At 61.3% G+C, this 11,768-nt stretch overlaps 1 protein-coding gene across 4 annotated transcripts in view; it reads right to left on the bottom strand.

Annotated features, from left to right (window-relative positions):
- Positions 1–791: 791 nt before the first annotated feature.
- DISP3 (dispatched RND transporter family member 3) overlaps positions 792–11,768 on the bottom strand; it is a 51,976-nt gene continuing 40,999 nt past the window's right edge. For 3 of the 4 annotated variants that reach the window (XM_040461283.1, XM_040461264.1, XM_040461273.1), the window contains 9 exons: positions 11,261–11,445; positions 9,324–9,454; positions 9,072–9,244; positions 7,977–8,103; positions 7,318–7,463; positions 5,928–6,087; positions 5,242–5,355; positions 4,616–4,782; positions 792–3,821 (listed from right to left, as the gene is read on the bottom strand). In XM_040461283.1, the coding sequence (XP_040317217.1) occupies positions 3,459–3,821; positions 4,616–4,782; positions 5,242–5,355; positions 5,928–6,087; positions 7,318–7,463; positions 7,977–8,103; positions 9,072–9,244; positions 9,324–9,454; positions 11,261–11,445 (1,566 nt within the window). In that variant the 3' untranslated portion in view covers positions 792–3,458. The remainder of the gene's footprint in view (positions 3,822–4,615; positions 4,783–5,241; positions 5,356–5,927; positions 6,088–7,317; positions 7,464–7,976; positions 8,104–9,071; positions 9,245–9,323; positions 9,455–11,260; positions 11,446–11,768) is intronic. The other variant, XM_040461290.1, reaches the window with a different exon arrangement.

The following is an 11,768-nucleotide window of genomic DNA, read 5'->3' as shown; positions in this document are numbered from 1 at the left end:
CTCTCATTAATAAGTATCTCCTGGCCTCCAAAGGAAGGAGGGAGAGAAGCTGGGGCTCAGGGAACTTTTGCAGGTGACAAGGGTCTCTCTCTGCCGGGCTCCCCTGGTGTCCCATGGCCCTCCTTGGCCTGCTGAATGCCTGCACATCTTCACAGACCCCAGAATAACTGCTGTGCCCGAGCTAATGAAGGGCATCTCAATGCTCAGCAAAAGCTCATTAAAACCGTGAGCTGTGCATCAGTAGCAAAGGAAGGTCAAGGTTCTTTTCATGGGAGTTAGTGCCTCTGGGACTCTGAGTGCAAATATTCACAAACAAGTTAAAGGGCGATTTACTTGTAGACAAGTAGACAGGTGCGTGGGCCCAAATAGTCACCCACATCCTTCCCTCAGCCTTGCCTCGGCCCCCGCCCCGGGTGAGGAGAGCATTCCTGGCCGGGAGCTGGACAGAGCGGTCACCACACAGGGCCTGAGGGACCAGGACAGGTCAGCTTTGATGAGGAAATAAAGATCCGAAGTTGAGAATGCCACCCACAGAGGGGGAGCCTGGCAGGGAGGTGGGGTGGGGGTGGGGGTGGCGGGAGAAGCCTGGTGCTACCGGAAACTGCCCTCCCCTCTGCGTCCCAGGTGTTCATCTGTGAGACGGGAGCCGAGCTCACTGGAGAGCTAGAGGGGTCCCCAGAGTAGTGCCCCGGCAGGGCAGCCCTAGTCAACTGCGGGGAGGTGACAGCGACACCAAGGCCTGGCTGCCTGCTCAACACCCCCACAACACTGAAGAAAACAGAGGCCAAGGGGAAGGAGGAGGAGCTGTTTCTGAAAAGGAAATAGGCTAAGAGAGGGTTTCTTTACAAATGGGCATTATTTGGACTGCATGCAAATGATATGCAAATGACTTTGCCTCCGCTTTAAAACTACGTTATTGGAGAGGCTATTAGACAGACGGGGCAGTCCTTTCTCAGAGCACCTTCCGGGCTGTCTTGTTGACTTGCCTCCCGGTCACCCCCTCCTGCCTGGGCTTCACCCAGAAGCTTGCCTGCTCCTCCCACAGTGCTGATCACCGGAAGGGGCACAACCCCGGAAGGGTCCTCCACGCTGCAGAGCCCTGGGTTCACCGGCCTGGCCTGAATCCCTGAGCAGCCCCTTCAGGACTGTGTGGTCCCAAGCACGACCTGCCCCTGAGAGACAGTGCTCTTTGCTGGCCCTCCAAGGGCTCAGGTTTCACATAAGGCTGACGAGACAGTGCTTAAGTGTGAAGTATGGTACACATTCAACGGTTTCCATCTCAGATTTTCTAACCACAGGCCTCTCGCTCGATGTGACCACCAACCTTGAATGTCCCCATCATCGGGCTTTGTTATAATTCTCCCACAGGCAGTATGCCCTTACTGGCCGAGCATACATCCTGGGGCAAGCTGGCTGGGGGTAAAGTCTGGCTCCACCTTAACTAGCTATGTGACCTAGCCAAGTCCATCTCTTAGAGCCTTGGTTTCCCCGTGTGCAAAATGGGTATGCTAGCACCCACTCTGTAAGGTTAATGAAGGATCTATGCAGGCTGAGCCCTGTTCTGGGTTGAAATGTCCCCCCGAAAGACGCACTGGAATTCTAACCCTGGCACCTACACATGTGAGCTTACTTGGAAATAGGGTCCTCGCAGATGATAAAGTCGAGTCATTAAGACAGACCCTCATCCGATACCACTGGCGTCCTTAGAAAGGGGAAATGATGTCCACATCACAAAGACGAGCACGAGAAGGTGAAGGCAGAGATTGGAGTGATGTGTCCAGAAGCCGAGGACCACCAAGGACTGCCAGCAACCAACAGGAGGCAGCAGAAAGGCCCAGAACAAATTCTCCCTTGGAACCTCCAGGAGGAACCACGCTGCCGACACCTTGGTTTTGGACTTCCAGCCTCCAGAACCGTGAGAGGATAAGCTTCTGTTGTCTAAGCGCCGCCCCTGCCCCCCACCCCAGTCGGTGGCATTTTGTTACGGCAGCCCCAGCAGATTAACACAAATCCCCAGAAGGACGTCCAGCACGGTAACTGGTACCATTAACTACTCAGTGTCTGTCTTCACCATAGATGGCGGGGGGGGGGGTGGGGAGGGCAGCAGTCCAAAAGTCTGCTGTTCCCGGCACAAATACCGAGTCCCTGCTTGGTTCCAGGCGGGCACTAAGTGGGAACATGGTGCTGTGCTGCTGTTGTGCATCCCTGGACCCCAGTTAATATTTACAGATGGCCAGGTGAGCTAGCCCGGAGACCACCCTTGACGCCTTTCTCACCCTCAGGGCTCAGTTCCCGCTCAGTCTGTGTGCAGCTCCCCAAAGCCCAGGGGGCAGCGTCTGCCCCGAGGAAGGAGGCCAGTACCTGGTGCAGCACGCGGCACGCCAGACGTGCTCAAAAACGCCCCAGCCGAGGAGCCAGAGGAACCCCTTAAAAGAAGGCACATCTACTGAGCCCCACTCCCACAGAGCTACCCAAAGCCCCCAACCTCGCCCTTGCACGCAGAGCACTCTGGGACCTTGGTCCCTGGGGGGGCCCAGGCCCACCCCCTCGCCTGCGAATACTTAGTTATCACGATTTGAAGAATATGGGGGAGCCAGAGATGTTACGATGCTCGTGTTAATGGCAGCAGTTTCCTGTCACTGGGATTGGAACCGTCTGCTGTGAGATGCCGGCAGGCACAATCAGCCCCCATCTCCCAGGGGCTGCCTCCCTCAATTCCGGCCCCAGAGTCGAGTTGGGGAGCTGGGGACTTGGATCAGCGAGGAAGGCTGTGTTGGGGCCCTGCAGCCCCCGGGGAGAAGGAGCCTGTTGAGGCTGGGGCCAGGGTCGGGCATGCAGAACCCCAGGCCAGTCTCTATACTCTCTGGCCAGGACCAAAAGGCCTGGGAGGGACCACAGGACCACCCAGCACTGGCCACCATAAAGCTGGGGGAAGGGGAAAATAGGATAGGGGGTGCAAGGCCCCTGCCCTTGAACCCGCTGTGCTCTTCCTGCAAATTCCCCGAGGGAGGCATGGGACTCAGGAGGCGGCTGGGCTCTGTCACCGACCCAGCTACAGGTCGGTCAGTTTGCCTCCTGGTGCCTCAGTTTTCACATCTGCAGAACGGGGGCCCTGTAACACCCGCATGCAAAAGTTGTCAGCACTGAGGCAGTGTGAGAGGGACACCCCCGTGGTGACCCGGCATGGAGGGGGGCTGGACTCTTCTATCAGGGGATGTCTGGCACGGTGGTAGCCAGCTTCCCATCCAACTCTGGCTGGCGCCGTGATGAAGGCAGTGCGGGCCACACAGGTGGGCATCGGCTCCCACACTGAGCGACTTGGTGCCTTTCCAGCTCAGGCCTGGGAACAGAACGAGTTAGAGCCGAGCCGGGAAACATGTCTCTGGGATCAGAGAGCAAGGGCCTCATCCCACACCCGCTGGACAAAAGGTGCGTTAAGTCAGGACCCAGTGCCAGCGCTATAGGGAGGTCCCAGTGGGCAGGGGGATCTTATAGCCACTCCGGAGGAGCATGAGGCAGGCAGCCAGCCCCAGGGCCCCCGCCAGGAGCACAGCGCCCAGGGCTTTGAGGAAGGAAGTCCTGGTCCGGGTGAAGGAGCCGGGGGCCATGATGCCAAGCAGGGCCGTGCTGACCGTGAGCGTGTAGAGGATGGAGACACCTGTGTTGAGCGCGACGATCTTGCCGAACTTGGCAAACGGGGCGATGATGCAGAAGAAGAGGGGCACCGTGGCGATGACCGTGGTGAGGGCGCTGGAGACGATGGCCACTCCCACGTGCCGCACGGCCTCCAGTGTCCTCCACTGGCGCTGTGAGTGGGCGTCCTGGTGTGGGGTGAGGGCAAGAGCTGGGGCCAGGGACGGACATGCCAGCGGGATCCCTCCCCGCCTGGGGCCAGCCCGCTTCTGGAGGCCCCCAATTCTGCCTCCATAAATGGGGCCAGTAACGGCACCTGCTCCCCAGGGTGGGTGTGAAGATGAACCAACTCCCTGAAGAAGGCGCACAGGCAGGCGCTTAAAGGTTGGTATGACGACCAGGCTAAGGCCGATTTGCACAGTAGGTCCTCACAAATGGCCCTGATTGGAACGGAGCTCTTTCTTTTGGCCAAAAGCACCTAAACACATAGCTGATTCACGTATTTATGAGCGTTTTCACACCACCACAACTCCAGGTTAGGAAACAACGAAAACTTTACAAGACCCAGAACTGGTGTGGGCACAGAGTATGTGAGTACATTCTCACTAAGCCGAGAGGTCCGGACGGGTGGTTGGTGGCCTCAGAGTCACGACTGGAACAGCCCGCCCTGCTCCCCGGGCTGGAGAATGAGACTCGGACACAGGGAAGCAGGAAGGGCCCTTGGGCGTCAACGGGTCCAACCCCTTATGCTCATTAGAGAAACAGGCTGGGGGATGGACCCGCCCAAGGCCCGGAGCGCTGCTCGGTGGAAATGCCTTAGGACCCGAGTCCCCTGGGCGAGGAGACTGGCCGTGGAAACCTCAGCCCCTGGAACGCAGTCTGGTTGGGAGCTGGGCACCAGGGATGTCCAGCTGTCCTGGAGGGTCCCTCCGCTGCAGCGGGGACGGGAGATGCGTTGGGGTAGGACTGGCAGGTCGCTCACCTCAGCCTGGTGCGGGGGCAGGTTCTCTCCGGCCAGCAGGTAGCCCTCAACCAGATGGACACAGTAATCCACGGAGGAGCCGACGAGGATGGACAGGGAGATGGCCTCCACGGCACCCATCTCCCAGCCGCTCCAGTACATAATGGTCACCACAAGGCAGACGATGCCTGCAGGGGGCAGGGGGGGAGGCAGCTTGGACCCAGCCTCACCCACACAGTCCTGGAGGGGTCCTGGGCGAACTCGGAGGGCCCCTGGGGAATGGGGCCAAGCCTAGAGTGGAGCCCCCACTTCTAGACACAGGAGGGACAAGGAGGGCCAGGGCCAGAGAGAAGCAGACGCTCCAAGGCGGGGGACAGGTGCGGCAAGGGGTCACTGGGCCAGGAGCTACTACCCGGCGACACGCGGCTCCCTTGCAGGAGCACACACGCCTGTGGGGCACCGTCCTATGCATGCCTGTGGCTGAGGGTCTTTCTGCCTGGGAGGGAGGTGGGGGTGGTTGGGAAACCTTCACCGAGGAGATGTGACAGTTAAGGGTGGAGAGAAACCTGCCGACCGGAGGCCACTAGCAAGGCCCCTGCCCACTCCTGGCCCCCCAGCCTGATGCCTGTCACCCCTCTGCCACATACCTAAGATGCTCAGGAGCACAGGCAGCAGGAGGAGCACGTGGGTGGTGAACACGGCCACGGCGGCCACACAGATGAGCAAGGACAGGGCCAGGCCGTACAGGGCGCTCTGCACCCCTGGAAGGCAAGAGCAGACGGTCCTCAGCTGGGCTTCGTGGGTGCGGCGCCTACAGGCCCCCCTCCCCTCCGTGGTTCCGAGGTTACTGGGGTTCCACGGGTGGACACGGTCATCACTAGCTGTGTCACTCTGGGAAGCCATGACCTCCCTGAGCCTCACCCGTAAAAGAGGGCAATCACAGCCCCTACCCCACAGGCCTTGTTGGGAGTTTAGAGAGAACGTGGGTCAGGCCCTCGGCACGGGGCGTGGCACCGGGAAGGCCCAGCATGACAGAGACCTGCCATGTGGTGATCACTGTTACTTTCTAGGCGGCCAGATTCAAGATCAGAGAACGTGGCTAGGTACCCCAGAGCAGGAGACCCCAATTCTGGCCTCCGATGGGTACTCCTGGCCACCATGCTGTTCTGGTTGCTGCAGGGCTCTTGGCCAGGACTGAGGAGATGACAGGCTGTAGCTCAGACAGGCCCTGCCCTGCCCTCCCCACCCCAGGTCACCTCCCTGTCCCTGCCCCCCCTCCCCCACCCGCTGCCACCGGCCCAGCCCTGGCGTGGGGGGCAGGGCTGCCACTTGCCTATGATCTCCATGAAGATCTGTTTCCAGTGCTCGCAAGTCTGGAAGCCTCGGCGCAGGGCTGAGCCCTCAGGGAACGTCTGCAGCTGCTGCTGTAGGAAGCTCTCCCAGCGCAGGTAGTCGGAGTATGTCTGGAAGGAGGACTTGCCCTTGTACGTGGTCTGTGGGGCACATGAGTCAGTGAGACGGGCAGGGGGCGGTGCCCACTCACCCTTCCCAGGTGACAGCCGGTCTGCTCTGTGGCAGATGCAGCCGGCCCTTGGCCACCTGCACACAGAGGATGCTGTGCGTGGGGGCGGAGGGTGCCACAGTCCAGGATTACCTCCCACCAGCCTCTTCGTGCACATGTGATCCTTACAAGGGCAGCAGGTTCTGATGTAACCACAGTCCCCGTCCCTTTGTAGCAGAGCCCGCTGCAGCTCCCAGAGCCCCCACGCTCTCACGCCACGCCCTCTGCACACGCTGTTCCCTCTGCCTGCACAGCCAGCTCCCACTTGGCCTTCAAGGCTCTCACTAGGGTTCTGTCTCTTCCAGGAGCCCTTCTTTGATTAACCAAGACAGGCCTCTGCTGGGCTCTGCAAGGCCTCGGTGCTTCCCCATCATAGCTGTTGTCACTGCCCAGCAAGCTGCTCGTCTCCCGGCTGCAGCGTGAGTCTGCTTCACAGCCCCCAGCTCTGAGGAGCCGTTCGGGGGAAGAGGCAGGCACTCACCCTGCTCTGGGACTTTCACGTGTATCCTCACTGACCCCGTTCTGCAGAGGAGGAACCTGAGGCCGGCACTGATTTGTTCAAGGACACAGAGCACACCAGGATCAGAGGTGGAGCTGGACCCTGGGTCTCGGCACACGGACAGCAGGGGCGGGCTTGGGAAGCCTCGTGGAGCGAAGTGCCAGGGCCCTGAGGTCCGCAGATGCCCAAGTCAGGGCTCTCGTGTGCTCACGTGTACGTGCGTGTGCGTGCGTGTGCACGTGGGAGTCCAGGGAGTGTCAGGATGAGAGAGGAAGTAGTGATGTGCGCGGATGGCTGGTCCTTTGGCTTCCAAGCTCTTCCGGGGCAGGCCCAGCACCTGGCTCTGCGACCCACAACCAGGCCCCCCAAAGGGGCCCTCAGAGGGGAGCATCCTAGACTCTCACCAGCCCCCAACCTCGTCTGCTCCCCAGCCCAGAGGCTGCAAAACGACACACACCCTGGGCTGGTGGGAACCGGCGGACAGCCGACATCAGAGAAAGGGCAGCGCCCTGTGGTCAGGTGGCCCTGGTTTAAAACCCGATGCTGACACTCATAACCACGTGACCCGAGCAGCCCCTCTGGTCTCGGCCGGGGACGGGGAATCAGGTGCACACACGTGAGGCGAGCCCTCGGCACTGTGCCCGGCTGGCCACGGGAGCTCACCGACTCAAAGGCCATGGAGATCCACTGCACTCGGCCTTCCTTGACGCCCACCGCCCCGTGGGACAGCTGCCCCGGGAGCAGGTTGGGCTCCGGCAGCTCCTTGCATTCAGGGTGCAGCATCTGCAGGACGGAGGAGGTGCTGTAGCCTGCGGGGAGAAGGGGAGAGAGGTGGTCGGGGAGGGGACCCCGGGAGAGCACCCCTGGCCCCCCCATCCCCCCCCCCACCGGACGTGTGTCCTCACCCGTCGGGTGAGAGTATGGGAGGGGTGCACGCCCTTCCCCCAGCCCTCCAGCTTTCAAATGTGTCTGTAACCAGTGGCAGTGCCATTAGGCAACTTACAACAGTCACTTGCCATCGGGGTGGAAAAGGACATCTTGTGCCCCCTTGAGCAGAGCCCTGGCAGGGCCTCATCTGTGTCAGCCCTGGCCCTGGCTCCCAGTTCTGGAAAAGCTACTCCTGCAGGTGCCCCCACACATGTGCACGTCTGCACCTGTTCATGTTCACCCATGAGCCCACTCGGGAAGAGTCACGCACCCCTCACCCCAGCACGGATGCAAATTCGGGCACAGATGCATGTCTGCAGGACACGCGCCAGGCACACGTGTGCTCATGGCTGTCCACCCGTGGAGCCTCCCCAGCCTGTCCTCCCCCCGCGCACCTGAGGGAAGGCACTGGGCCCCGCCTGGCTTCACCAGCTCCGAGTTCCCCGCGATGGCCTTGCAGAGGCGACACAGGTGCCCAATTTCTTTGAAGAGATCAAAGCTGCTGTCATAGATGACACTGCCCTTTCCCAAGGAGACACAAGCGGGCAAAGGCTGCTCAGTGAGTCAGGAACTCGGCCCTGGGCCCTGCCCCGGGGCCAGAGCCTCCCAAGCTCCCACCACCATCACAGACACTGTGCTGGAGCCCCGGGCACAGTCGCCTGAGGTCCCTGCCTGAGTCCACTCTGTAGGGCTCCCACCACTGTCCACCCTGCACGGTGAGCCCCCCGGGCTCACCCCTGCTTTGACCCACAGGCTCTCACGGGGGCTTCCTGCTCCCTCCCCTCCCTCTGCACATCCAAATCCCTCACCCACTTCCCCAGTGCGCTTTGTCCCCTCCTCACCTCCCCACCCTCCCCTAAACACCTCGGGATCCTCGGTCTAGACCTGATCACATAGATCTCAGACTGTTCTGGCTCCCGAATTACTTCGGGAAAGATTCCTGTATACTCAGCTGGACTGGCTTCTCAAGGCAGGAGCTATGACGGTACCACATCCACAGCCCTGCCTACCACGTGCTCAGCCCCCACTCTGTGCCAGGCGGACCCAGCCACGGCTCCGTCCGCGTCTCTCCCTTTCAGACACCCGAGAGCCCAGCACAGGGCCCAAGCGTGTACAAGGGAGGAGACAGAGCGGAGGGCCCCTTGGTCAGGCATGCAGCAAGGGCTGCGGGCACAGGGAGGGCCTCCTGCAGAAGGAGGGGGTTTGTACACCTGCATTCTCCCTCAGCTCCGTTCCAGCCCCTCATGCCGAGGGGGCAACCAGCTCAGGCCCGAAATGTACCCAGATTCCTGGGTGATTCTAAGAGCTCAACCCTGATCACTCCTCAAGAGAAACAGTGCCCTCAAGAGCCCATGGTGGTCCTGACTGAGCTCGGTGAGCAAAGGAGCCAGGAGGGGGTGTGGGGAGCAGGGCTAGTGGCCGCCCGAGCCTGGTTTGTGAACCTGGTGCAGTCGGGTCCTCCGGCATCTGCTCCAAGTGGGCCCACGTACCGGGTCTCCGATGACATGGTTGTCCACCTGCCGCGTGCGGTTGATGCCAATAATGCCAAAGACCACGAAGACCATGGCCCCGGTGTCCACCAGCGGCCGCACGGCTGGCTTCCCACAGCCGGTGTTCACGCAGGGGTTGAAGCCGAAGGTGGCTGAGAGGCGGGCCTTGGGCACTGCAGAGGGAGTCACGTCTGTACAGGAGGGTGGGGCCCGGCCTCCCCAGGCCCCAAGGCAGCCTCCCTGTGCACGTACCTTTCTCGCTGGGCACATAGAAGAAGCCTTTGGTGGGGCCGTCGGGGCTGGAGCTGAGCAAGCAGCCCGGAGGCGCGGCGCACACACGCCCGTGGAAAGGGGGCTTGTGGGACTGAGCAAAGTATACTTTCCTGTGGAGGCAAAGGAGCCGGGCTGAGGCTGGGAAGGCCGGGAGGAGCCTGGGAGGTGAGGCAAGCACAGCCATGTGTGGCTGCGAGCAGGGGCTAGAAGAGTGCAGGGGACGGACTCGGGTCCCCCAGCACAAGGATGTGGTCTCAGGTTGGGGGCTGGGCTCTGGAGGCCACTTCTAGTCTGGCCACTGCCAAGGCGCTCCCCAGGGCTGCCTCACAGCCTTCCCTTCTGCGTGTCTCCCCACCTGCTGCATGAGGGGTGAAGACCAGTTTTCCAAACCGCCCTGCAGGGGGTGCAAGAGTTCACAGAGGGGCCCCCCCGGGCCAGCCTCAGGGTTCCTGCTCAGAGGCACCCTCACCTTAACCTGAACAGTCACTGAGCCTCAAGATTCTGTCTGAAGCAAGGGTTCCGCGGTTAGCTTGTTCACCACTGGACCTGATGGAGCTCAAGGTTCTTTCTAGAATGTTCTAAGCTCGTCCAGGCAGCCTGATCCCAGTTGCCGTTGTGTCCTTGCAGAGCAAGCCCAGCCCTGGCCTCAGGGGAGAGCGGGCAGAGGGACCCCCACTGCCCGAGCCAGGGCACCCGAGGCTGGAAGGACCCAGGGAACCCGTCTCAGTCACCTCCCCACTCCCCCCAACCTCTGCACCACTGCCCTCTGCCTCAAGTGGAGTCCAGCCTTTGTGGGTGCCTGGTGCCCTGAGGCCAGGCTGTCAGAGACCGTAGCCCCGTGTGTCACCAGCACAGGGACTGCACTGCTGCTCTCTGGGCACGTATCATCATTTGTAACGACATCGCGGCTGACTCGTTAGCTGCTGTCTCCCGCTGGCCGGCCTAAGGGCAGGACCCACATCTGTCCTGTTTACCACTGTATCCCCAGGACTAGTGCGGTGCTGGCACACAGTCGGTGCCCCGTGTTTGTTACGTGAATGAACGATAAAATACAGCCTCAATGGAGAAATGAATGTGGGGTCAGAACACAGGAATAAAACCTGGGAAAGAGGTGCCCCCAGCTGCTCAGAGACCCGCCCCCCCCCCCACCCCCGCCTCCAGTGCACAGGCACAGAATCCCAACACTCATTAAGTATTTTGGGGCACTTATGTCATACCAGGCACTAGGCAGGGCCTGGGGATACAACAGGTAAGTATAATAGACACAGTCCCTCTCCTGTCTCCTTATGGTCAGTGGTGGGGGGAGGGCGGTGTTTTCTGAATTGATTATATTGGGAGAGAATGTGAAGAGTGCCTTCGAGAGGACGTACGGAGCGCACACGTCCATTCATTCGGCAAGTGTTAGCCGAGCGCCCCCTGTGTGCAAGACGTCGTGCCAGGTGCGAGGGACGGAGCAGGGGAAGCAGTCAGGGCACCCGTGGAAGGATGCCCGCGTGCTCCTGATGCAACACAGCTTATAAACCAGCCGGTCAGTGTGTTTCCAGGTGGTGATGGGGCCAGACTGGGAGCAGGGGGTCCCTCGCAGGGAGAGAGAGCAGGTGTGGCTCTTCTGGATGGAGGCGGGGGGGGGGGTAAGCCTCTCCCCAGGGGGGGCATCTGAGTAGACACCTGAACCCTGGAAAGAGGCCAGCACATGAGGTTCGCGAAGGAGCTACAGAGCCAGCACGAGGCAGAGCGGCAGAGCAGGTCACGGGCCGTCCTCTGCGCCCGCGTTCCCCGCGCCCCGGTCCTGGGCACAGAACCACCTGAACGCGTGTGTGCACGCGGACAGGGGTTTCCTAAAGGCGTCTGCTGACATCCCTGGCGAGAAGGGGGCCGGGCTGGCGGACACCGGCTTATCCGCGATGCTCTGTTACCGGGTGTGCTGCTGCTCCTTGGCGGCCGCGTAGAAGCTGAAGTCAAACTTCCAGCCCCGCTTGGCGTCACAGGCCAAGGTTGTCACCATCCACTTGCGGGAGGGGCTCGCCGCCTGGAGCAGCCCTACTGTAGACATACAAGCGGTCAGCTTCTTGGTGAAGTTACCCAAAGGCGCTCTATACACCTAGGCAGTGGAGCGACAGAGACAAGACACGTGACTCCGGGGGGCTGCCTCGGCCTGGGCCCGGCCTCAGGCTCCGCGCCCTCCCCCCGAGGCTGGTCCCACCCCGTCCTCGCGCCCACAGCTGGGGACAGAGGCTCAGGAGGCCTGGGTTCGAGTCTGCACATTGGGCAAATCCTTCCCTCCCTGTCTGAGCCTCAGCCCTTTTCTGCAGCTGAGCACCTACTGTGTGCCAGGCCCTGAACACACAGTAGTCAGCAACATGGGCTTGGTCCCTGTCTCCCGGGGGGCTGCCGATCACCATGGCTTTGGGTTCTTGCAGGGGC

Source organism: Herpailurus yagouaroundi, unplaced genomic scaffold (assembly GCF_014898765.1).
Source record: "Herpailurus yagouaroundi ecotype Mexico unplaced genomic scaffold, PumYag 77, whole genome shotgun sequence".
NCBI classification, from domain to species: Eukaryota; Metazoa; Chordata; class Mammalia; order Carnivora; family Felidae; genus Herpailurus; species Herpailurus yagouaroundi.
Note: the sequence above shows the minus strand (reverse complement) of the source record. Positions and strands in the feature narration are given on the sequence as shown.